Source organism: Chiloscyllium plagiosum, unplaced genomic scaffold (genome assembly GCF_037043375.1).
Source record: "Chiloscyllium plagiosum isolate Xiang-an unplaced genomic scaffold, Cpla_swu_hap1 HiC_scaffold_4, whole genome shotgun sequence".
Taxonomy (NCBI): Eukaryota; Metazoa; Chordata; class Chondrichthyes; order Orectolobiformes; family Hemiscylliidae; genus Chiloscyllium; species Chiloscyllium plagiosum.
This window is the reverse complement of record NW_028270142.1, coordinates 69,985,803-70,010,624: the sequence shown is the minus strand read 5'-3', so window position 1 is coordinate 70,010,624 and position 24,822 is coordinate 69,985,803. Positions and strand designations below refer to the sequence as shown.

The following is a 24,822-nucleotide window of genomic DNA, read 5'->3' as shown; positions in this document are numbered from 1 at the left end:
TAAAGTACTATCTCTAGGATGCTTGTACAATAGGCATAAGTGTTTTGTTTTCACCACAGACTGAGTGAAAAATAATTGTGGCAAAACACACTGGACAATCGTCAATAACTGATACAAAATATGGAACATGTGTGTTCTTTAACTAAAAGGAAATAAATAAACCATAAGCCAAGACACAGCATTACAACACACCACAGCACACAAATTCTATATTGTCACAGTCAAGACAGACCTTCCTCCACCTCTGACCACTGTTCCAGAGTATTTTCATGATCTTCTTCTGCATTATATCAACAAAATTAACATTTAGATTATAAAACTCCTCTCAGACAGGTTCATATTTTACCTGACCGGTGGAAATAAACCTGAAGAATTAAAACTGATTCCATAGCTCCAGATTCAAAATGAAAATGTAAGCATGAGGGCATAAAATATCAGAATTGTTGTATATTCCAGCAAGCATTTCCAAGTTGATTCACATTGGTTTGCGAATGTACATTAACTGATTTGAACTATTTGAGAATAAAGCCCACTTCTGAATACAATGGGGAAATTATGGCTTTTAATGTTTTCTTGTCATGGATCATAATGATTGTGATCTGCCATAACTGGCACAAAAGCCAGTGGAATTACAAACTAATTGGTCTATTTCACTGGGATGGAAATGGGGAGTGGGGAGGATACTGCTGAACTTAGTGGAAATATACCATAGAAAATTTCAGTACTCAAGTTAATGCTACTAAGTCTCCAATAAGAAAAATATTCAAACATATCTATTTACCAAGGAATAATCAATTAATCAGAAGACAGCACCACAATGCAATTTAAATTCTAAAGGGCATGTTCGATTACTAGAACTTCCATCTTTCACCAGTGTAGATCAAGTAATATTTAATTAGTTGGCCATTATCCCTACCAATTTTTCTTTCCATTGAAGCCAACTTAATTCAGCAGAGGTGTATGAGGGTTGGTGGATTTGACAACCAAAGTTTATCAGTTATGTCCACTGATACGAAGTTCATATCTGTTTTACTTTGAGAGAATCCAAGTACTGCTGCGATTGATTTTATTTGCAACCCCTCTGCAATTTATAGATCAGTCATAACTAATTTGCCAAACATATACAGCATGCACTGATTCATAACCTTATTATCCTATTCAGAATTCCACCATACTCCTGATCTGGGACTTGTGGATGGCTAATAGTCTTTAGAGAGACTGTGTTTCATGGCAGAATTCCCAGCTCTAAAGGAATTAATATTGGAATTTCCATTACCATAAACTGCAAGCATTTCCACTTTAGTCATTCGGACTAACAGCAAGTCCAAAACATGAGACAAGTTCTCTTGGCGCTATCCAAATCAATGATTCAGTACAGACAACGTATACTAAAGGTTGGATACTAAGGTAAAAGACACAGAGGAAAAACTGGAGTTGGGATTCTGAATTTTAACATTCTGATATCTTTCCCTGATGCTAACCTGCTCATTTTCAAATACAACCTCACCGAATCCTGATAGAGCACATTAATATTGATGAACATTGACTTAATTCTTTACTGTGAAATAAATGAGTTACGAAGCACCAACTGACACTGCCTTAATGTAATTTGAAGAACAGTACATCATACTATGCAAGCAAGACATAGCAGTTGTACAAAGGGTTATGATATTTATAGTTAGTGATCTCCTTTACTTTGGCAAAACCAGGAGGGGAAACACTTCACCAACTGCAGTCATATTTATACAGCTTCACCCATTCTATCATAAGATCAAAAGTGGGGATGATTCAGTTCCATTTTAATTCCTTCATACATACAGTAAGGTCTAGACAATTTTCATCTTGAGCTGGTGAATGGCAAGTCACATTAAGGTCACACAATGCCAAGCAATGATCACTTCCAATAAGACATCTAACTACCACCTTTTAACAGTTCTCATTACCATCGTCACCAAGAAATGAGAAACTTTACTGGACCAGTCATGTTAATATAAAGGCTGTTAGAGCAGGTCACAGCTGCATTCTGCAGTGAAATACTGTCTCTCCAAAGACTATTAGCAATCCACAAGGTCCAGATCAGGACTATGATGGAATACTCCTAACTTGCCTGGCAGAGCGCAGTTTCAACAACAATCAAGAGGTTCTACACAGCCAGGACAAAGCAACCTACTTGATTGGTACCTCCACCACTACCTTCAACATTCACTCCCTCCATCACTAATGCACAGTGTGCATCATCTACAAGATGCACAGCAGTAACTCAGCAAATCTCCCTTCGATAACACTTTCTCAACTCACAAACTCAGCCTCCTAGACAAAAAAAACATAACAAAAATGTAGGGAAGTTACCACTTGAAAGTTTTCTTCCAAGTCACATGTCACATGACATGAACATATGTTGCTACTATTTCACTGTCACCTCGTCAAAACCCCAGAACTTCATCCCCAGTAGTGCTCCAGGTATACCTTGACCACATTGTCCTGCAGCAGTCACCTTCTTCAGGGTCAAGAAGAGAGAGTTGTGTTTTAGCAGGCAAGTATGAAACATCAACAAGGACACAAAATCTTGCAATTGGGTGGTTGCTCCCAATGGGCGTACAGAACTTCTTGATTGAAGAACCTCAGTTTTCCTTCCTGCCTTTCCTAAGAAATCATTCCTGAAAAGAAACCTTTGAATGCTGGTCTGCCTGCCATTGTCCAATGGTTACAGTCAGTGGAGGTGGATACAGCTCCTCAACTGATTATAGCCTCAAAACACCAAGGGTATTTGGTAAGGAGGTGAGCGGGACCCCTGACATTTGACCTGTAACCTCCCATAACACTACTCTCCCCACCCACCAGAAACTGGTAAGGTCCTAGGGAGTGCGCTGAACAAAGAGACCTTGGAGTGCAGGTTCATAGTTCCTTGAAAGTGGAGTTGCACGGACATGAAAAAGGCATTTCAAATGCTTTCCTTTAATGCTCAGAGCACTAAGTATAGGCATTAGGAGGTCATGTTGCAGCTGTACAGGACATTGGTTAGGCCACTTTTGAAATATTGTGAGCAATTCTGGTCTCCTTCCTATCAGAAGGACGGTGTCAAACTTCAAAGGGTTCAGAGAAGATTTGCAAGGATGATGCCAGGCTTAGAGGATTTGAGCTACAGGGAGAGGCTGAATAGGTTTTGACTGTTTTCCCTGGAATATCGGAGGCTGAGGGGTGACATTATAGAGGTTTATAAAATCACGAGGGATATAGATAGGGTAAATAGAAAAGGCCTTTTCCCTGGGGTGGGAGAGTCCAGAACTAGAAGGCATAGGTTTAGGGTGAGAGGGGAAAAGTTTAAAAGGGACCTAAGGGACAACTTTTTCATGCAAAGGGTGGTGCATGCATGGAATGAGCTTCCAGACGAAGTGGTGGAGGCATCTGGATTTGTATATGAATAGGAAAGGTTTAGAGGGATATGGGCCAAGTGCTGACAAATGGGACTAGATTAGGTTAGGATATCTGGTCAGCATGGACGAGTTGTACCGAAGGGTCTATTCCTGTGCTGTTCATCTCTATGACTCTATGGTAAGGGACCATAAATTCCAGCTTCTGAGACAGAGATTTGATCACCAAACTGGGTACAGGAAATGTACCAAAAAGGTAGAACTGAAGCTATCGTGAGATCAAGCTTCAGGTCTGAGTTATAAAGGCGAGGCAGGCACAGGGAGCTTGCCAATGAAGAACTTGAAATGCTAAACAGTAATAAATATTGACTGGCGACTTTAAGAGACAAATCTAATTTCAAGCTTAATCTGATGAGAATAACTTGGCTTGCCATTGACTGAATTATTACATTACAATTCATTGACATACATACATTTATATACCACATTATCTCGACTATAATCATAATTTACTGATGGCAGCTTAACTTACAATTTGTATGAACCCCTGAGAATTCTTAGAGATCTTCAAATTATTCATTCTACATTTCAAATATTAAATATTTGAAAAAAATACATTTTATGCATATGTGTGTGTTTCTTGGAGTGCACGTTCGTAGCTCTTTGTAAGTAGAGTCGCAGGTAGATAGGATAGTGAAGGCGTTTGGTATGCTTTTCTTTATTGGTCAGAGTATTGAGTACAGGAATTGGGAGGTCATGTTGTGGCTGCACAAGACATTGGTTAGGGCACTGTTGGAATATTGCATGCAATTCTGGTCTTCCCATCAGAAAGATGTTGTGAAACTTGAAAGGGTTCAGAAAAGATTTACAAGGATGTTGCCAGGGTTGGAGGGTTTGAGCTATAGGGAGAAGTTGAACAGGTTAAGGCTGTTTTCCCTGGAGTGTCGGAGGCTGAGGGGTGACCTTACAGAGGTCTATAAAATCATGAGAGGCATGGATTGGATAAATAGACAAAGTTTTTTCCCTGGGGTGAGGAGTCCAGAACTCGAGGGTGAGAAGGGAAAGTGTATGGAATGAGCTGCTAGAGGAAGTGGTGGAGGCTGGTACAATTAGAACATTTAATAGGCATCTGAATGGGTATGTGAATAGGAAGGGTTTGGAGGGATATGGGTCAGGTGCTGGCAGGTGGGATTAGATTGAGTTGGAATATCTGGTTGGCATGGACGAGTTGGACCGCAGGGCCTGTTTCCATGCCATACATCTCTATGACTCTGTATACACAGACATATCTGAGTGGAGCCTTTGCTCTGAAAGACTTATGGTCTCTGCCTCACACTCCTTTTCCAAAATAAATATACTGCAATTGATACTACATGGTTTCCTGCCCATTCGCATACAATGAATTCATTGTGAAAAGTTTCAAGTTCTTCTTTTAAAACATTGGATCTGTACAATTATTATCTGTTATCACATTTGCAAGCTCTGCTCTATTGAGTTGAGAAAGGAAAATTAAAATTGCATTACACATAATTCTGGACAACTGAAACCACAGAAAATCTATTGCAGTTATGTTTATTTCTGCAGATGAAGCCCCCAAAGGCTTGTCTACATAAATAACTTAATTTCTGTTTACAAACCTTCATAAAGCTCAATTCCTTCTTCTCCATTGTCTGGGAAGAAAGAAACAGGAGAAAATGGAATAAATAAAAGAAAAAAAACAGAAAGGAAAAAGGAACATCAACAAATAATCTTTCACAGATCAATATTAGGGTAAAAATGATCTGCTTCCATCCTTAGAAGATACAAAATTTTCTCCCCAAGTTAATACTTCAGTGTAAAGCAACTTCTTTCTTACAGTTAGCTTTGCTCCATTTTAATGTAGTAGGTAGAATTTTAATGCAGTAGGTAGGTTTGAAGGTCCTGATGAAAGCTCCTGACCTGAAACATTGACTTTCCTGCTCCTCTGATGCTGCCTGGTCTGCTGTGCTCTTCTAGCTTTACATTGTATCGACTCTGACTTGCAGCATCTGTAGTGCTTACTATCTCTAGGTTTGGAGGTCTCACTGATTGGAGGTAGGGACATTTAATCAGATGTAAGGTTAGCTTATGGAAACACCATCATCTTCCCACCTCTGCTCTGGCAAAGTTAGGGGTGAAAAGGTTCATGGATAGCCTTCCTGAGCCACTTCCATCTGAGACCTATATGGGGACAATGATTACTCATATTGTGGCTGCTTGTATTCTGCTGTCTGTGTATGAGAAAGTCATTGTAAGGGGACAACTCAAAAAACAGAAACCTATTAGACTGGTCTGCTATTTGTCTTTCATTCAAATAAACTCTGAGCTTGATCAAAGGTCCCACACTGAGAAGATGGGATGAGGAGTACAATGAGAATGATGACCACCCCCCAACCCTTGTTGCTGACCGATTCCCCAACCACCCCCACTTGGCACAACCTGCATCCGTTGACTCACTCCCAATCCACCTATGCTCGCCTGTCGCCTGGGACCTATCGACTATGTTAGGCCTTGGGTGGGCGCATCACTGGCAGTTACCTCCCCCTCTGTGCACTGCCTATAGTGCACAGGTGCCCATGTCTGAGTGGACAGAATTGGTTGGAGCTTTTGGGAGCCGGGCAAGACCTGTTGCTGTTTACCTAAGTGCCTAATGGGCATGACATTAGACAGAACTTCCCGGAAAAGTGGCAACCTGGGACACTTGCTGGAGCTCCAGTTGGTCTTTGAGATCCCTACTCCCTGAATTAATAAGCACACAAAATGAAGCTGGTAAGAAAATCAAAGAATAAAATTATTGAACTGTGGTTGCATGCATCCATCCTGGGAAGTCTGCTTCTTCTAGAACCCCATAATTCTATTACAAAGCATGTATGCAATATTGCAAGGAAATACAGATAACTTGAATGACTTATGGGGCTTTTAAGATAATCCGAATAGTTAATGAATAACTAGAATTAATTAGTTGCAAGCTACCAACACTCGTTCTATTATAAAATATGTTATACTTTAAGAAGTGAAGTAAAGACAAGCCAGGGAACTATAGACCAGTGAGCCTGACCTCGGTGGTGGGCAAGTTGTTGGAGGGAATCCTGAGGGACAGGATGTACATGTATTTGGAAAGGCAAGGACTGATTCGGGATAGTCAACATGGCTTTCTGTGTGGGAAACCTTCTCTCACAAACTTGATTGAGTTTTTTGAAGTAACAAAGAGGATTGATGAGGGCAGAGCAGTAGATGTGACCTATATGGACTTCAGTAAGGTGATCGACAAGGTTCCCCATGGGAGACTGATTAGCAAGGTTAGATCTCATGGAATACAGGGAGAACTAGCCATTTGGATACAGAACTGGCTCAAAGATAGAAGACAGAGGGTGGTGGTGGAGGGTTGTTTTTCAGACTGGAGGCCTGTGACCAATGGAGTGCCACAAGGATCCGTGCTGGGCCCTCTACTTTTTTGACATTTACATAAATGACTTGGATGCGAGCATAAAAGGTACAGTTAGTAAGTTTGCAGATGACACCAACATTGCAGATGTAGTGGACAGCGAAGAGGGTTACCTCAGATTACAACAGGATCTGGACCAGATGGGCCAATGGGCTGAGAAGTGACAGATGGAGTTTAATTCAGATAAATGCGAGGTGCTTCATTTTGGGAAAGCAAATCTTAGTAGGACTTATACACTTAATGGTAAGGTCCTAGGGAGTGTTGCTGAACAAAGAGACCTTGGAGTGCAGGTTCATAGCTCCTTGAAAGTGGAGTCGCAGGTAGATAGGATAGTGAAGAAGTCGTTTGGTATGCTTTCCTTTATTGGTCAGAGTATTAAGTACAGTAGTTGGGAAGTCATGTTGCGGCTGTACAGGACATTGGTTCGGCCACTGTTCGAGTATTGCACGCAATCTGGTCTCCTTCCTATTGGAAAGATGTTGTGAAACTTGAAAGGGTTCAGAAAAGATTTACAAGGATGTTGCTAGGATTGGAGGATCTGAACTATAGGGAGAGGCTGAACAGGCTGGGGCTGTTTTCCCTGGAGCGTCGAAGGCTGAGGGGTGGCCTTATAGAGGTTTACAAAATTATGAGGGGCATGGATAGGATAAATAGACAAAGTCTTTTCCCTGGGATCGGGGAGTCCAGAACTAGAGGCCATAGGTTTAGGGTGAGAGGGGAAAGATATACAAGAGACCTAAGAGGCAACTTTTTCACGCAGAGGGTGGTACGTTTATGGAATGAGCTGCCAGAGGATGTGGTGGAGGCTGGTACAATTGCAACATTTAAGAGGCATTTGAATGGGTATATGAATAGGAAGGGTTTGGAGGGATATGGGCCGGGTGCTGGCAGGTGGGACTAGATTGGGTTGGGATATCTGGTCGGCATGGATGGGTTGGACCGAAGGGTCTGTTTCCATGCTGTACATCTCTATGACTCTAGCATATGTTTTTGCTTACAATTTTAAAATTCTGCACATAATATATTGTCCGTATTGGATATTTTACATAATTAGGTTGTGTATCAGCAATTCCACTGAGTGTACAAACTTGTTCAGTTCATTTTAGTTTGTAAAGATTTGTCAGTCACCTAATTATCAAATAAAACTTGAAGCTACTAACAATGAGCTCCTTGTTTTGCAGCTTTTCAACATTTCCAAGCTCTAAAAACAGTCAACTCATCATCAGCCATTTGATAGGATTATACAGCAATATTATGGTAGTTCTTACTCACTTCTTTCCAGGGATCCCTTTGAAGGAAGCTGTGGGAGCTGCCGGCCTCTACGTCCTGCCATTGGTGTGCTGGTTGGGCTTGTCTGGACTGATCCACCACGAAGATGTGACCTGTACAATTTTTTTTAAACAGTGTTAATTATTTTTGTCAAAAAATGTATGCTACTTTCAAACATAAGTGGGAAGCACTTGGAAAATATACTTATTTACCCTATAATTAAGACTTCATGACAGGATCAAACTACAACTATCAGTTATGCATCAGAGTAAAACGATTTCAAGCAAATGTGTGAATAATGTTTTAAATGATCATGGTACCTCAAAACTGAATGTCAGAGCAAACTGAAAAACATTGCAGCATATGAAAAAAAATCCCTTTAAGTAAGACACATTCCTGTAATCTACTTCAAATCAATTGGTTAACAGGCAGGAGATCCCTTACCAGTACCAAAAGAAAGTTTAAATATAAATGATACAGAGCAAAACTTAATAGCATATAGTACAAGAGCAAACATTTCATAGCTCTGCAATTTCTCTCCACAATTGTACTTCATAACTGAAAGTTGAAAGAGAGAAATCTTTGCCAAAGTTTTGGAATCATAAAGGCATTCAGTACTCAGAGAGTCAAAGATATTTTCCAATACAATATAACAATTGGTCACAGAACTAGTGCCTTCTGATATAATACAGAAGGTATTTGTGAATGTATCTTTAATATGAGTTTAGTTTATGAAACATCTCAGTTGATTAAAACCTTCTATCTGTGTACCTCATCAATAATCAAAGCATGGTGACACTTAAAGTAGTATCTTTTGTGTCCAAGGACAATAAAACCATTGCAAGCAGGCAGAAATGAGTATTTAAAAAAAAGGAAGGGAAAAATTATGTAAAGAATGTTAAAAGAATAGCAGAAATGGTTCATGAAGGGTCATTATTTTTGAATGATTAACCAAAAGGAACATTCTAAATCTATCTATTGTGGTTTGCACAAGTGACTGGCTATGTTGATTAACTAAATAAGCTTGTGAAGACAGAAAGCTGGATACTACCTCAAAAATTTCAAATTAATTCCCATTGTAATGACTCCACATAAAATGCTAGCTGTCAATATTGACATTGTCTGCCAATAATAGGGACTCTCCTACATCCTGGAAAGAACTAGGAATCCACTGCTAGCCTCAAGACTGTTTTTTACACATTTTGCATTGTGACAGCAAGTTGCAATTAATAAGATGACCAATATATTGAATTGCATTGGTACCAAAATTTGCTGAGATGAGGTAACAAGCAGGTTAAGAACTGCATCCAATTCCTTTTAGTGATCTTTGAGCTGGAAGAGAAAACCAGGATAACCACAACATGCTTAAATTAGCAGATTTTCCAGGCTCCTCAACACAGTGTGATTCACATAACATATGCTGCTAAAGAATGTTGATAAACAAATGTATGATGCCCACACCATTATATCCATGTATGGATACAAATGCTGTGTTTATGTCTACAAAAAAAAGTTAGTACTGAGGGCTTCTAGTGGCTACTCTGTGATGAAGGGAGGCACTACTCAACTACAGGAAAAATAAAGGGTGAGTTGGCACTGGGGTGGGGACGGGGACGGGTGGGTACAGGTGATTACTCTGGCAGTTTGACGTATCTCTTTCACCTCGTTAGTGCAGGTGAGGGAGGGGCAGATCTTCCCGATGTTAATGATGGCATCGATCGCATGACGTTTGTTTCGGCACGTTCTGAGGATCTGGAGCGGGAGTTCATCCGCTCGAGTACAGGTCGTTGCTCTGATGGTCTGGATCTTTGATATTCCTGTCTATCAGGTGCCTCACGATTCCTGTAATGTCAGTCAAAAAGCCACTCAGTTGAACTTTAACCTCTCAAAAGCAAGTGTTCATGACACGATTGTGAACCTCTAGCCTTATCCAAAGTCAGATTTATTTAACAGGCGAATGGCTATGCACAATCTTGAAAAAGAAACTTAAACCACTATGGTATTAAGACATGTCACCTAAAACAAAGTAATTGTAACCATTGAGACTTGAGTTCTGGATGCCTTTGTAAAACTGAAAGAAAGTACTCATTAAGTTAAACAAAATCTTGATTTATTCGATCCACCTACTAATATCACTTGACGCAAAGTAATTTTTCAGAGCACACCACTGCGATGGAATGAAGCTGTCTTGAAAGAAAATGTTAAGCCAAGTTGATCAATCAGCTTTCAGTAAATACAGCTCGAGACTAACAGGTTCAAAACCCGCATTCGATTGCACAAAGCACTATTATGTCATTTAGACTCAGAAAACAAGGTATTATACACAGTTATTATTCAGAAAACTTATCTTCGAAAAAGAAAATAGACAGACGATATCAGGGAACAATAAATTATTTGTTACAATATAATCTTCAGCATTTTCCCAAAAGCATTCTTGAGTACAGTGAAACACACTGCAATGAAAACAGACCTGCATTATAATACAACACTTCATAGTAGGATTTGAAGCAATCAAAAACATTTTATACTCAATCTTCAGAATGTGCCTGTCTCCTCAGTAGGCTTTTCAGTTTCTTTTAAAATCTGACCTCTCAAACATAGTGTACTTTCAATGAGTTTCCAAAACTCCACACCAGCAAATGAAAATGCTGTGTGGGAGCAAATCATATCTTTGTCTCCTGGTAAAGAAGATTGAAATAATAAGCCCAGCTATTACCAGCCAGTCTAAATCAGGTGCGTTCCTGCTCTCTTTTAAAACAAAACTCTCTCCAATTAGTCTCATTCCCCTGTACCCTTTCCAGAGCCTTGCAACTTATTTTTTGCATTCAAAGGCAGAAAGTCAATGGAGTTGTTATATTAAAATGGAGCTGTTTGCTCATGTCACTCTCGGCAGGTTCCAATAGATGTGTTTGTCAAAATCATTCTCGAGCTGCTCCAGACTGGTCTGCTAACCTGGTAAGAACTATATTTGTAAAAATTAAGCAAAGGAAATAATTTTCAGAGGTATGAGCCAGATGCCAGAGTAAAACATGTGACACAATGAAATGATTACCAACGAAACTATCTTATAACAGATGCATCCTTTTTTTTTTACTATTTTTAATGTTTGAACATTACTAAATTTGATTCAGTATCTTCACATTGTTCTTGAGATTAATTTACACTATAGCCCCTGCTAATTAGGACCAAGTGGAATTTCTGATTGATAGCATTAATAAAAAGCTGATTATCCAAGATAGCAAGATTAAAAAAAAAGCATGAAAAGGTTAGAAGCTAACAGCAAATATTTTGGTACAAATATTAAGAGAAATATAGTGGCAAGGGAATTTAGGCACATCAATTTGAATCTCAAATAGAATATAACTGTACTTTCTCCCATATTTATTTGAATTTGCATTTAGAAAACAATTTTCATGACCATTGGATATCTCAAAATATCTTAAAGTTAATGAAGTACCTTTGAATTGTAGTCACTATTGTAATGTAAGAAACATAGCAAATTCCACTAAATGTAAATACGATAATGACCAAATAATCTACTTCATTAACTGAAGGGCAAAATTGCCTAGTATACTGAGCCCTCTTCAAATAGTGCCATGGAAATCTGCTAAGTAAATGCCTTGAGTGAGCAGAATTCTGAGTTGTTTTCTGAAGTGATCAGGAAAGCTCTCAAGGAGTTCTCAATTATGTGCCTAATTAATTGTGTTCTTCAACTAGAATTCTGGCTCAAGCAGTTAGAAAATGGTTGATCAAATGGGTCAAAAAGAAAAGAGGACAATAGGAGGTCATTAATGAATGAAACAAGAATGAAATTGAATAGCTGCTGCCCACCCTACACAAAAAGCTTGAGCTTGAAAGTCCTGACAGCATGCTTTCAATTGCATTAAAGGTGATTTCCAACTTGTTCTTTCACTTACATTGGATTTTACTAACTTCTGATGAGGAATAAGAAACATGTGTGTTTCAGCTAAGATATCATGAAAGCTGTGCTAATTTCAACATTCTACAATCGCTACATCACTCCGTCTTTGACTCCAGCCATGAACTTCTATTATATCTTCAACTATTGCTTTCTGACATGCAGGGATCCTGGGCCTCCTGAAAATCTACAAATCTGGAGCCAGTATCTCTCAAAGAGTATCATTCTTCAATGTTTCCCAGATCAGATTCCTTCCCAATCTGATGGTTAGATACTGTATATACTAACTAGAGGGGGACGGAGGTGACCTTGCATGCACCTCTTAGAGTAAACAATGCTTGTCATTATTAAGAAAGTTATCATTAAGGTCATAGTCAGAAACCATAGAAAATTAGAATAGTCTCATTTTCAACCCTCCTTCTCACCTCCCACTCGTCTCATCTGATATGTATGCTGCAGATGGTGTATGTACACATACTGATCCTGCATCACATATTTATCCTTGAGCATTTTTCTTTTCAGACTTAAACAATGAGAAGAACAGTGATGATGGAAATTTCACTCTTGCTGCTACCAGTCTAGACACTGGCACTGCAAGCAATTTAGAAGGTAGCACAGAGGTAAGAATCTGCATGTAATGAGGCCAAAAATAGTGCAGCTGTGAACTAACCAGTGGTTAAGAGTTCTATTGCAGAGGACTTAGATGAGAGCTTTGAAAGAGCAACTTGCAGAGGATGATTGTTGGATATATACAATTAAATATTTTGGCATACTGGGAATCCTGCCAGTAAACTTGCCTTCAATGAAAAAAAGAATGGACAAGTTCAGCACCAGCTTGTCAAAGGGGTTTCTTTGCAGAGTTTGGAGCCAATTAGAATCAGACAGCTGTATAAACTTGTCCATGCCCACCAGATATCCTACCTTAATCTAGTTCCATTTGCCAGCATTTGGCTCATATCCCTCTAAACTGTTCCTTTTCATATACCCATTCAGATGCCTGTTAAATGTTGCAATTGTACCAACCACCACCACGTCCTCTGGCAGCTCATTCCATACACACACCATCCTCGGAGTGAAAATGTTGCTCCTTAGGGCCCTTTTAAATCTTTCCCCTCTCACCCTAAACCTATGCCCTCTACTTCTGGACTCACCCACCCCAGGGAAAACACTTTGCCTATTTATCCTATCCATGCCTCTCATGATTTTATAAACCTCTATAATGTCACCATTCAGCCTCCAATGCTCTGGAGAAAATAGCCCCAGCCTATTCAGCCTCTCCCTATAGTTCAAATCCTTCAACACTGGCAACATCCTGTAAATCTTTTCTGAACTCTTTCAAGTTTCATAACATCCTTCCTATAGCAGGAAACCAGAATTGAACACAGTACTCTAAAAGTGGCAAGCGCACTAAATGCCTTCTTCAATATCCTGTCTACCTGCGACTGTACTTCAAGGAACTATGAATCTGTACTCCAAGGTCTCTTTGTTCAGCAACACTCCCCAGGACCTTACCATTAAGTGCATAAGTCCTGCCTGATTTGCCTTTCTAAAATTCAGCTCCTCACATTTATCTAAATTAAATTACATCTGTCACTCCTCGGCCAATTGATCCATCTGAACTCTGAGGTAACCTTCTTCATTACCCGCTACACCACCAGTTTTGGTGTTATCTGCAAACTTAACTAACTATACCTCCTATGATCACTTATATAAATCATTTATATAAATGATAACAAGCAGTGGACTCAGCACTGACCCTTGTGGCTCACCACTGGCCTCCAGCCTGAAAAGCAACCCTCAACTACCACCCTTTGTCTCCTACCTTTGAGCCAGTTCTGTATCCAAATGGCTAGTTTTAACCTTGCTAACCAGTCTACTACACAGATTTTGGTGAAGAGCTTTTGCCCAAAATGTCGATTTTCCTGCTCCTTGGATGCAGCCTGAACTGCTGTTCTTTTCCAGCACCACTCTAATCTAGAATCTACACAGAACCTTGTCGAATCCCTCAGTGAAGTACATTTAGATCACATCCACTGCTCTGTCTTCATCAATCCTCTTTGTTGCTTCTTCAAAAATCTCAATAAAGTTAGTCAGATATGATTTCCCATGCACAACGCCATGTTGACTATCTCTAATCAGTCCCTGCTTTTCCAAATACATGCAATCCTGTCCCTCAGGATCCCCTCCAATAACTTCCCCACTACTGATGTTAGGCTCACCGGTCTATAGTTCCCTGGCTTTTCCTTACCATCATATTTGAATAGTGGCGCTATGTTAACCAACCTCCAGCCTTCTGGCACCTCACCTGTGGTTACTGATGATGCAAATATTCTCAGCAAGGGGCCCAGCAATCACTTCCTTAGCTTCCTACAGAGTTCTAGGATTCACTTGACCTTTATGCGTTTTTAGATGTCTAACACCACCTCCCATGTAATATGGACATTTTTCAAGATGTTGCTATTTATTTCTCCAAGTTCTGTTGTTTCCATATCCTTCTCCACAGTAAACACTGATGCAAAATACTTGTTTAGTATCTCCCCCATCTCCTGCAGTTCCACATAGACGGCCTTTCTGACCGTTAAGGGGCCTTTCTCTCCCTACGCACTCTTTGCCCGTTATCTATTTGTAGAATTCTTTTGGATTTTCCTTAACCCTATTAGCCAAAGTTATCTGATGTCCCTTTTGTGCCCTCCTGATTTCCCCCATAAGCACACTTCTTCTGCCTTTATACTTTCCCAGGGATATACTTAATCGCTGCTGTCGAAATCTGACATATGTATCCTTTTTCTTGACCAAAACCTCAATTTATCTAGTTATCCAGAATTCCCTACACCTATTGCCTTTCCTTTCACCCTAACAGGAATATACTGTCTCTGGACTCTCGTTATCTCATTTTTGAAGGTTTCCCTTTAGCAATCTATCCCTTTACCAGTGAATATCCGTCCCCAAACAACTTTTGAAAGTTCTTGCCTAATACTGTCAAAATTGGCCTTCTTCCAATTTAGTACTTTAATTTTTGGATCTGGTCTATCCTTTTCCAATGCTGTTTTAAAACTAATAGGCTTATGATCACTGGCTCCAAAGTGCTCCCCCGCTGAAACCTCAGTCACCCTGCCTGCTTTATTTCCCAATCTGAGGTCATGATTTGCTCCTTTCCTACTCAGTACAACTACATACTGAATAGAAAATTTTCTTGTACACACTTAACAAATTCTTCTCCATCCAAGCCTTTAATATGATGGCAGTCCCAGCTAATGTTTGGAAAGTGAAAATCCCTGACCATAACTACCCTTTTATTCTTACAGACAACTGAGATTCCCTTACAAATTTGCTTCTCAATTTTTTTACTGATTATTGGGTTGGGGTGGGGGGTAGTGGGGGCGGGGGGTTGGACAGTACAATCTCAATAAGGTGATCATCCTTTTTCTATTTCTCAGTTCTACTCAAATGATTTCCTTAGATGTACTCCCTGGAATATCCACCCTAAGTAGAGTTGTAATGTTATCCCAAATCAAAAACACTACTCCCCCTCCTCTTTTGCCTCTCTTTCTATCCTTCTTATTGCATTTATATCCTGGAACATAAAGCTGCCAGTTCTGTCCAGACCTGAGCCATGCCTCTGTAATTGCTATGATACCCTAGTCCCATGTTCCCAACTCTGCCCTGAGTTCATCTGCCTTACCTGTTTGTTGGATGATGAAACTCAGCTAATTTCTCAAATACCTCAAAAAAGGAGTTGCTTTTGCAAACATGGAAGTAGTGGTTATTTCCATTCCTAATCTTGATATTGTGCCTAATGGCTAATGTCATAACCGCCAACATCCAAAGTCAGAGTTTTGCAGAGGAAACACTGACTGCAGTTTCTACAAAACCAGTGTGCTCCAATAATACATGGAATGCAATGTGCAAAGGGACACAAGAGTCTGGTGACTGTCTTCCTGTGTATTCCTGGGAGAACTGTCTGGAGGAGTGGCAGTAGCTTATGGAGCATGAACTTGGCACACACCCTCAAGAGGATTTGCAGCATGTTGACATGGGGGTGTAGCTGGAGCACAATATTCATTCTTTTACTGCTGTGAGCTCACCACTGCCTTTGTTGTTGTCTATCAGCAGCCAGCCCAGATCACAGAAAGTGATTGTGACCAAAACACTGAAAGTTTTCAAGAAGGATTTAAATATAGTTCTTTAGGTTATAAGGGACGGAGAGTGTGGGGATAAAGGTAAACAGGGCACTGAGTTTGATGATCACCTATGATTATATTGTAAGATGGAGTAGGTTCAAAGGACCAAATGGCCTATTCCAGCCCGTATTTTCTGTTTCTATGTTTTACACCCAATTCATTGCTTCACAAAGAGCTTGCCAGCAAGCTTGCATATGTTAACAAGGGATTAAATAAGTGTTTAAGGAACTTTACCAAAAACTGGAGAAGAAGTAGGTTATTCAGCCCAATGTATTTGCTCAGAAAAAGTGAGGGCTGCAGATGCTGGAGATCAGAGTTGAAAAGTGTGATGGTGGAAAAGAACAGCTGATCTGAGGAGTAGGAGAGTCAATGTTTCGAGCATGAGCTCTTCATCAGGAATGGGAGGGGGGCGGGTGGAAAGGGCAAGGGGGCTGAGAGATAAATGGGAGGAGAGTGGGGCTAGGGGAGGTAGCTGGGAATGCGATTGGTAAATGAAGGTAGGGGGTGATGGTGATAGGTCAGAGAGGAGGATGGAGCAGATAGGTGGGAAGGAAGATGGACAGGTAGGACAGTTCAAGAGGGTGGTGTTGAGTTTGAGGGTTCGATCTGCACCATTGTCTTGAACTGTCCTATCTGTCCATCTCCCTTCCCACCTATCTGCTCCACCCTCGTCTCCGACCTATCACCATCACCCCCACCTTCAACTACCTATTGCATTCCCAGCCACTTACCCCCAGACCCACCCTCCTCCCATTTATTTCTCAGGTCCCCTGGCCACCACCCCCCACACTGCCCCCATTCCTGATGAAGAGCTCATGCTCAAAACATCGACTCTCCTGCTCCCCAGATGCTGCCTGACCAGATGTGCTTTTCCAGCACCACACTTTCCAACATTGGTTCTGCTCCACCATTCTCTGAGATCATGTTGATTTGATAATCCTCCTCAACTCCACTTTCCTACATTTTCCTCATAACCTTTGATTCTCTTCTAGATTAAAAATCTAGCCTTATATATAATTAAATGTAATTTAAGAAACAATCAGGCAGCTATGTGGACAGGTATGGAGGGACATGGACCAAATGCAGGCGAATGGGACTGGTTTAATTGTGAAAACTGGGCAGCATGGGCAAGTTGGGCCAAAGGGCCTGTTTCCATCTGACGGCTGTAGCCGTCTATGGCTCAACATCAACAGCCCTCTGCAGTAAAGAATTCCACAGATTCACAACCCTTTGAGAGAAGGAATTCCTCATCTCTCTCTCAATACATGATTCCTTATTTTTAAATTCACATGGGGAAACAACCTTCCTGCATTTATCCTGTCAAGTTCCCAAAAACCTTATACATTTCAATAAGGTTGCCTCTAGGTCACAGGAATGCCCTGAGCAGAGCAATCAGTTGGACACAGTTGCAGCTGAGTTAGTGATCACCTCTGTAGAGAGAAATAATCACAGTCCCATCCCACTTCCCACTGTAGTTCTCCACCCTAAGTCATTCAAGCTCTAGAATCTAGCAGTAGCCAGAAATGACTATTACTTATAGCCCACTTCCTGATGAAAGAATGAGTAGATATTGAGATGAGTACCAACTGCCAATTTGACATAATAAAACCGAAGTAGTGCAGATGCTGGAAATCAGAGAAAACAAATTGCTGGAAAATCTCAGCAGGTCTGGCAGCACCTGTGGAGAGAAATCAGAGTTAATGTTTCGGGTCCAGCAACGTTGCTTCAGAATTTGACATTTTTTAAGTGTATCAACAGCACATAAGGCTCAAAATACAAAAAAAAGGGGCCAATTCTATTTATGCAACCACTTATTACTGAAATTAGCCACAGCCTGAAATTGAATCCAATGCAGTAACTGAAAAAATATTACTAGACCACGAACTGGTGAGAAACGGCTGTAGAAGGGCAAACCTGACCATTGCCACCATGACACAACACATGGTAGACTCCTGGCACAGTTCACCCTGTAGAGGAATGGCTGCCAGCATGCATCCAGACTCGTGGTCTGGCAGATAATTAGAAAATAATAAAGCCTTTCAAATTACCTGCTCTCTACAATCTGAAGTATTTTATGATGTAAGGTAACCCTTGATAGGACAATTTTGTTATTGTATGCTTTCTAGACATACATTTGTGTAACCAACCCTCAAATGTCAGCTCCATGCTTTGTTTAAAGAAGTATGAACATAGTAATGCCATCATGGTTATTTTTTTAAAATCACTTTTATTTAAAAAAGACAAATATGTGTAAAGTAACTTATTAAATGTATTTCATCTGAACATCATTTTGGCCAACAAACAAAATTTTATGCATGAGTTTTATATTTATAACACACAACTCAAGTTCCTAAATTTTCACACTCGTAGAAGCAAGTCCCACATAGGGTTGATGGCTAATGGCTGTCCTCTGCAGCGACTCTATTAACTTGGCTACTAGTTTACAACTAGTAGCCTAGACCTGTCAATGGTAGCTTTCATACATATAAACACATGGTTTAAAATCAGCTAGTGTACATTCTTCATTTCAAATCAACTGTAGCTTATCCACTTGGGCTTATTTTGAAAGAAAATTCGACGTATGGAAGTGTTATAGTATCCATAGTTTCACACTATTCTATTTTCATGGACATTTAGCAGCATTGAGAATCTTGAAATTTATTAATAAGCATTTCTGCAAAAATGCCTTTGCTGTTTTCAGCAGCACTTCATCCAAAACACTGCTTGTATCTTGTCCTACATTATATCATGGATACTTTATACTCAGTCCTCAACTGAACTGAATTGTTTTTATTTCCTAATGTCTCAAGATTCCAGTCTTCATTATTGTGCCATGGACTCAGTGTTTCAAATCTGCAATATCAAACTCTTATTTCCCTCCTGCCTACATCTCTACAATAATACATTCTCAACATCACCCAGTTCTCCAAACATGCTTATGGTCACCTTTCTTAATCTTTCTTTTCCCAGCTCATCATTCTTTTTACAACCACATCTTGGGATGTTGAACACATTGAATATTTGTATAAATGAATTGTATTGCTGAATATTTTGCAACATTAATGCCTAACTGTCTTGGAATTCTATACTTTTCATAAAATCTTAAAGTTTTAAAGTAAATACCAATTGACTGTATGTTAGTTAAACCTATGAAAATTTGGGGTTAGAGTGGGAACTTAATTGCTGCTGCGAGAGGCAAAGATACAAGTGTGAAGGTAGAAGTCTTGCATCACTAAGAGGACATTAGTAGAAAGCAGACTAGATAGAGGACAAACTTTCCAGAAGTGGCAAAAAAATGGGCAACAGCCCAGCAGAGAGTGGAACATTAAAAGATTTGTGAAAGGTAGAGAGGCAGTAAATGTAGGAATAGCAGTCTGTGAATTGGGTCAGACTGTCACTTTATAAATTCCAAAGACTTTTCATAGAATCATAGAATCCTACACTGGATGTATAGACCATTCAGCCCATCTAGTCTGCACTGACCTTCCAAACAGTATTCCACCCAGACCCACCCTATCCCCATAACTTGATATTTACCATGACGAACCTGCACATCCCTGGATAGTGGCAGGAAACCAGAGCACCTGGTGGAAACCCACGTCGACATGGAAGAACATGCAAACTCCATGCAGACAGTCACCAAGGCTGGAATTGAACCTGGGTCCTTGGTGCTGTGAGGCAGCAGTGCTAGTCACTCTGCCACTCCCTTTTGATGAAGTCTATAAGCACCATATAGATCAAGCTTGGTATTGAAAGGTTAAAAACTGCAGTGAGAAAGAGGGACAAAGCAACCTTGAAGAGCAACAAACAGTCTGGATGAGAGAATAGGGAGAAACTGCTCCCGGTCATAAAAGAATCGAGAACCAGTTTTAGAGCGTTTTGCAAAACAAATAAATACAAGGTGAGAAATAACTTTTCACACAGCCAGCGGTTACCTGGAAACATAGTGGGGGCAGGTTCATTTGAGGCACTCATGTATGCATTGGAGAATTATTTACATAGAAGCAATGTGCAGAGTTATGGATAAAAAGCAGGAGAATGGAAAGAAATTAAATTGATTAGAGAGCCAGAGCAGATGCAATGAGATTAATGGCCTCCACTATTGTAACAATTCCATGATTCAAAAGAAATCAAAGCCAATAGTGAATAAAGGTTGCACACAGATGCTGTTACAACTGAAGAGGTACTGGAAAAGGCTGAAGTCAAATTGATTATCATTGATGTTGCAGAGATCAGTTTCAGAAGTTATGTACAGACATTGCAACTGACCAAGGTTGAACAAGGGAGTGTTAAAAATGGATGGATGCCAGTTTTGCAATTTATCATCAAAACGGTGTAGTGGTGATGTAAGTATAAACTGTTGAATTAAGTGGGAATGAGGGAGAGAACACAATGTATTGGAAAGCAAAGGATGAAATGAGGCAAGAACAGTTTAAAAAGCCAGCATAAACAACCAAAGTCAGAGATCTAAAATATTGAGAAGTGACAGAAGACGAAAGCAGGGAGAAGAAGAACAGGAAGAAGGCCAGATTAAATGAAAAGTGAGAAGTAAGGGTTGGGCAAGTGTGAGAACTATGGTAAACATATGGAAGCTAAGACAAAAAAGAGCAGTTGATGATGTAGCTTGAAACATTGGTAGCTCTTTTCTCCTTACACCATTCATCACCTCACAGATATAAACAGAAAAACACTAATGCAGAAGATGCTTGAACGACAAAGTAAAAACAGCAAAGTACAGAGAAGTAAAATAACAGTAGCATGCAAATAACATTGTGAGCAATTGTACAGGTATTCTGCGGAGATTCAAAAAAAATTAAAATGCAGGAAATATAACATAAAACTCAATCATCTTTATGTTACACACTCCAATACATATTTAGCAATTTTTTTTTTATTCACTCACAGAATGTGGGCATCTTCTGGCTAAGCCAGCATTTACTGCCCATCCCTAATTGATCAGTGGGAAGTTAAAAGTCAATCACATTTCTGTCGGTCTGAAGTCATATCTAGGTCAGACCAGGTACAGATGACAGATTTTCTTTCCTAAAGGACATTCGTGAACCAGATGGGTTTTTCCCAACAATCAACAACAGTTTTATGGTCAACATTAGTTCCTTAATTCCAGATTCTCTACTGAATTCAAATTCCACCATATCCGTGGCAAGATTTGAATCCAGGTCCCCAGAATATTAGCTCAGTTTCTGGATTAACAGTCTAGTGATAATATCACAAGACTGTTGCATCCACTCAAAAAATATTTTTTGATTTCACCTAAATAATGAAGTGTATTTCATAAACTTCAGCGAATCATCAAAACACGCCACTATTAAATGGATGCGGTATCACTAGTCAGTTAATCAAATTCACATAGTACTTATTGTCAACTACCTAGGATCAATACCTTATTTCCTCAGTTGGCTCAATCTGTTCAGCTTCTGAATGGGATTCATGGTCTGGCACCATTTCCACTGTCTCACTCCTATTGCAGTAAGAGCAACAGAAAAGAACAAAACAAACCACGAAAGCTACATCACTGACACAACTAAAAGGAAGAGGAATCTAACTAGAGGAGGGTTTGCAAAATTGAAAGCAAAGTATTCCAAATGGAACACAAGTCAACAATCTACTTCCTACATAAACCTCCCTAAAAGAGACTTTTAGCAAGTTGTTACTTAGTTAAGCAACTATTTATCTGCAGTTGTTATATGCTGGAGGGTGGCAATGAAATTGATATAAGTTCATTACAGCAGTTATTGTACTTCACCATATAGTTCACTGTTGGGAGGAGTCCCAAAGATGAAGCCTCAGGAAAACAATAAAGGCACTTTCATATTCACTATACCAAACAGTAGTTGAGTCCGTTTCACTGTTTCAGAAACAAAGGTTTCTGGTGACAAAACTTGTTCAAGCAGTGAGGCCTCTGATTTTTAAAACTTACTGTCATGATTTGGAACATTGTGTTATTCACATCTGCAGATTCTGTGTGTTTCAAGATTATTTTCTTATTTTATCAAACAAGTACTCATATTTAAGTCACCTTCGCACTACATGTGATGTACATTTGAAGTTACAGATGTGTAAAATAAAATGAAAAAGATCATTTAAATCTGGCTCATCTGTAAAAAGTACTGTAGTTGGTACCTCCTATTTATCACCTGTTATGGATGGGACAACATTTTAAAACATATGTCACAAATATTGGGATAGAAATGCTTGAAGACAATATTCATGTCACCTCATGGAATACTGCAAAGTTTCCCAGAGTTCAAACGTCTTTCCTCATGGAATAAGGCATTTTTCCTGGCAAAAATATATTTTATTTAGTAAAGACTGCATTCCAAAACATTTCAAATTGGACATTACGAGAAATGCAATAAACAGCAATGTTTTTCCACTGAATATGTTGCATTCTTAATCACCTCAATCCAATTGCAATACACATGATATTTATTTCATAAATTCAATGACAAGCAAGGGTTTCTACCACTTCTAGCCCTTTAGTATGCAACAGCTGAAAGGCCCTTCCCCATTGTGAAGGTAGTCCTAAGCATGTACCTCAAAATTTAGAAAGTTTCTGAACACCTGTGAAAGTAATCTCAAACCATTATCAAAAATTGCCAAGTTTTAGAGGAGAGTAATAAGGATCCATCATCAGGATGAAAGGAAAAGTACAGATCTTGTGAAGTGTCTGCAGAAAACCAACAGTACAGTCTCGCACTTAGCCTCTGCTTTGGTGTTTGCTGAAATCAAGATGGTGTGGCATCTCACTGTGTTGCTATACAGCACATAAGTCAGCATTGCAACAAGATCCTGCTGCCTTGGTTTGGACCACTGTAGACTGTTCATGTCATGTACAAATAGAAAGTTTTCAGACAGCTGAATGTCTCCTGAACAAGCTTGGCATCTTACCATCAATGAACTGAAATAGCAAAAGCCAGGTGAGTTCCTAGGTGAGTTTGTCAACCTTCCAGCATAAAGATAAGGTAGGCATTCTCATCACATTCTGACATGACTAGGAGTCTGTTGTTGAAGCATTCGTTAGCAACAAATTTCTCTAATATATCGACTCATGTGAGATATGTTGCCTTTCTTTGTAAAGTTTGAGATGCAGGTGCCTAGTTCTGTTCACGACATTTCATTGATACCTTCCACTTTTCAACACTTCAGCTCGTTGAAGCAAGAGTGTCAGACAGATCTTATATAGCAGACAACATCCACATCTGGCACTTCATTTGGGGCACACTCAACAGATGGTTTTGAAAATACTTGGGTGAAAACTGAAATTTTATTTAATAATTGGGCTAGGGCACTGTGAGATTCATTGTCACGAAAGAGGCATTGAGGGAGCATGGCTGTGTGAGCTGCTCTACTGTGTGCAGCTACTATCTTCGCCCAAACCATGAACAGCAGTGGTTAAAACTCACAATTTATGAATAGGGCACAAAACTCTTCCCCATCTCTTTGTTGTCTATTGGTAGATCAGTAAAAACCATCTTTCATCATTTACTCACACTTCAACCTCTTGGTTAAATACACTACTTTCCAAGTAATTTCTTTTCCAGCATTATGGTCAAGTTCTCTCTTCGCTCTCATCTAAGCAAGCACAATATCCCTGACTCCACAATCCCTCTCTCCCATGAAATCTTATCCAGGAGCCTTAGTCCTCTGTCTCTCTTGCCACTACACTTTTGCCCAACTGATCATGCTTCAAACACCTGACCACCCTTTACCTGAGTCTCAATATCTAGCCATTATCATTTGCACCTACAACCCATTGCTGAGCCCATTCAGCCCTTTGAGCCTGCTCTACAATTCACTGAGATCACAGTTGATCGTCTACCTCATGCTACTTTCAAATATTCTCTCTATATACCTTGATGACTGAGTAACGAGAGATTTATCATTTTCTGTCAGGAACATGCTTAATGACTAGGCTCCTACAACGCTTATTACTATCTAATATCACCTCATTAATAAACAGCATTCTACTCTAACTTCCACACATCCACATACCCCTGAACTGACGCTTGTCAGATAGAAACTAGACGCCAAGATTCCCAACATAAAATTCAGAGTGAGTAACTGACAACTCTAGCTCGCTCCTTTACATCCATCATCATGGACACCAGGTACCAACATCTTAGGGCACATTCCATGGCAGGAACCAAATGTGCTCCATGTCCATGTACATTGATATACAACATATACAAGCCTCCCTCCAACATCATGGCATATCTCTGATCCATTCATAGTACTCTGCTACACTTAAGATTGCACGTTGAAGGGCAGCTATACCTTGCATTGAAATGTAGTTTCAAGGGTACTTTACATGCATTGACAGACAACCAGCTCACAGTCTGAATCAGGCAGCATCTCAGAGCTCCTTATGCACTCACTTTGAGATGTCTGCAGCACCCCTGACTTGCCTTGCCTTTTTATACTTTCTCCCCCATCATTGGCAAACAGGCTAATGGTACTTCCATCTTGACTTGCCTTTTAATGCAGAGACAAAGTCAGGCAGTTTGTTATGGTTGTCAGTCATCAATAAAAAGGAATGAAAATCATGCATGATGCAGTATGGCACTGTTATGTCAATGTCACACACATATCATGTGCTCG

General features: G+C 39.8%; 1 protein-coding gene across 43 annotated transcripts in view; it reads right to left on the bottom strand.

Annotated features, from left to right (window-relative positions):
• rims2a (regulating synaptic membrane exocytosis 2a) overlaps positions 1-24,822 on the bottom strand; it is a 1,173,408-nt gene that overhangs the window by 321,552 nt on the left and 827,034 nt on the right. For 19 of the 43 annotated variants that reach the window (XM_087986315.1, XM_087986320.1, XM_087986303.1 and 16 more), the window contains 5 exons: positions 21,605-21,682; positions 9,766-9,945; positions 8,107-8,216; positions 5,009-5,041; positions 233-280 (listed from right to left, as the gene is read on the bottom strand). In XM_087986315.1, the coding sequence (XP_087842441.1) occupies positions 233-280; positions 5,009-5,041; positions 8,107-8,216; positions 9,766-9,945; positions 21,605-21,682 (449 nt within the window). The remainder of the gene's footprint in view (positions 1-232; positions 281-5,008; positions 5,042-8,106; positions 8,217-9,765; positions 9,946-21,604; positions 21,683-24,822) is intronic. The other 24 variants (XM_087986332.1, XM_087986335.1, XM_087986337.1 and 21 more) reach the window with 7 other exon arrangements.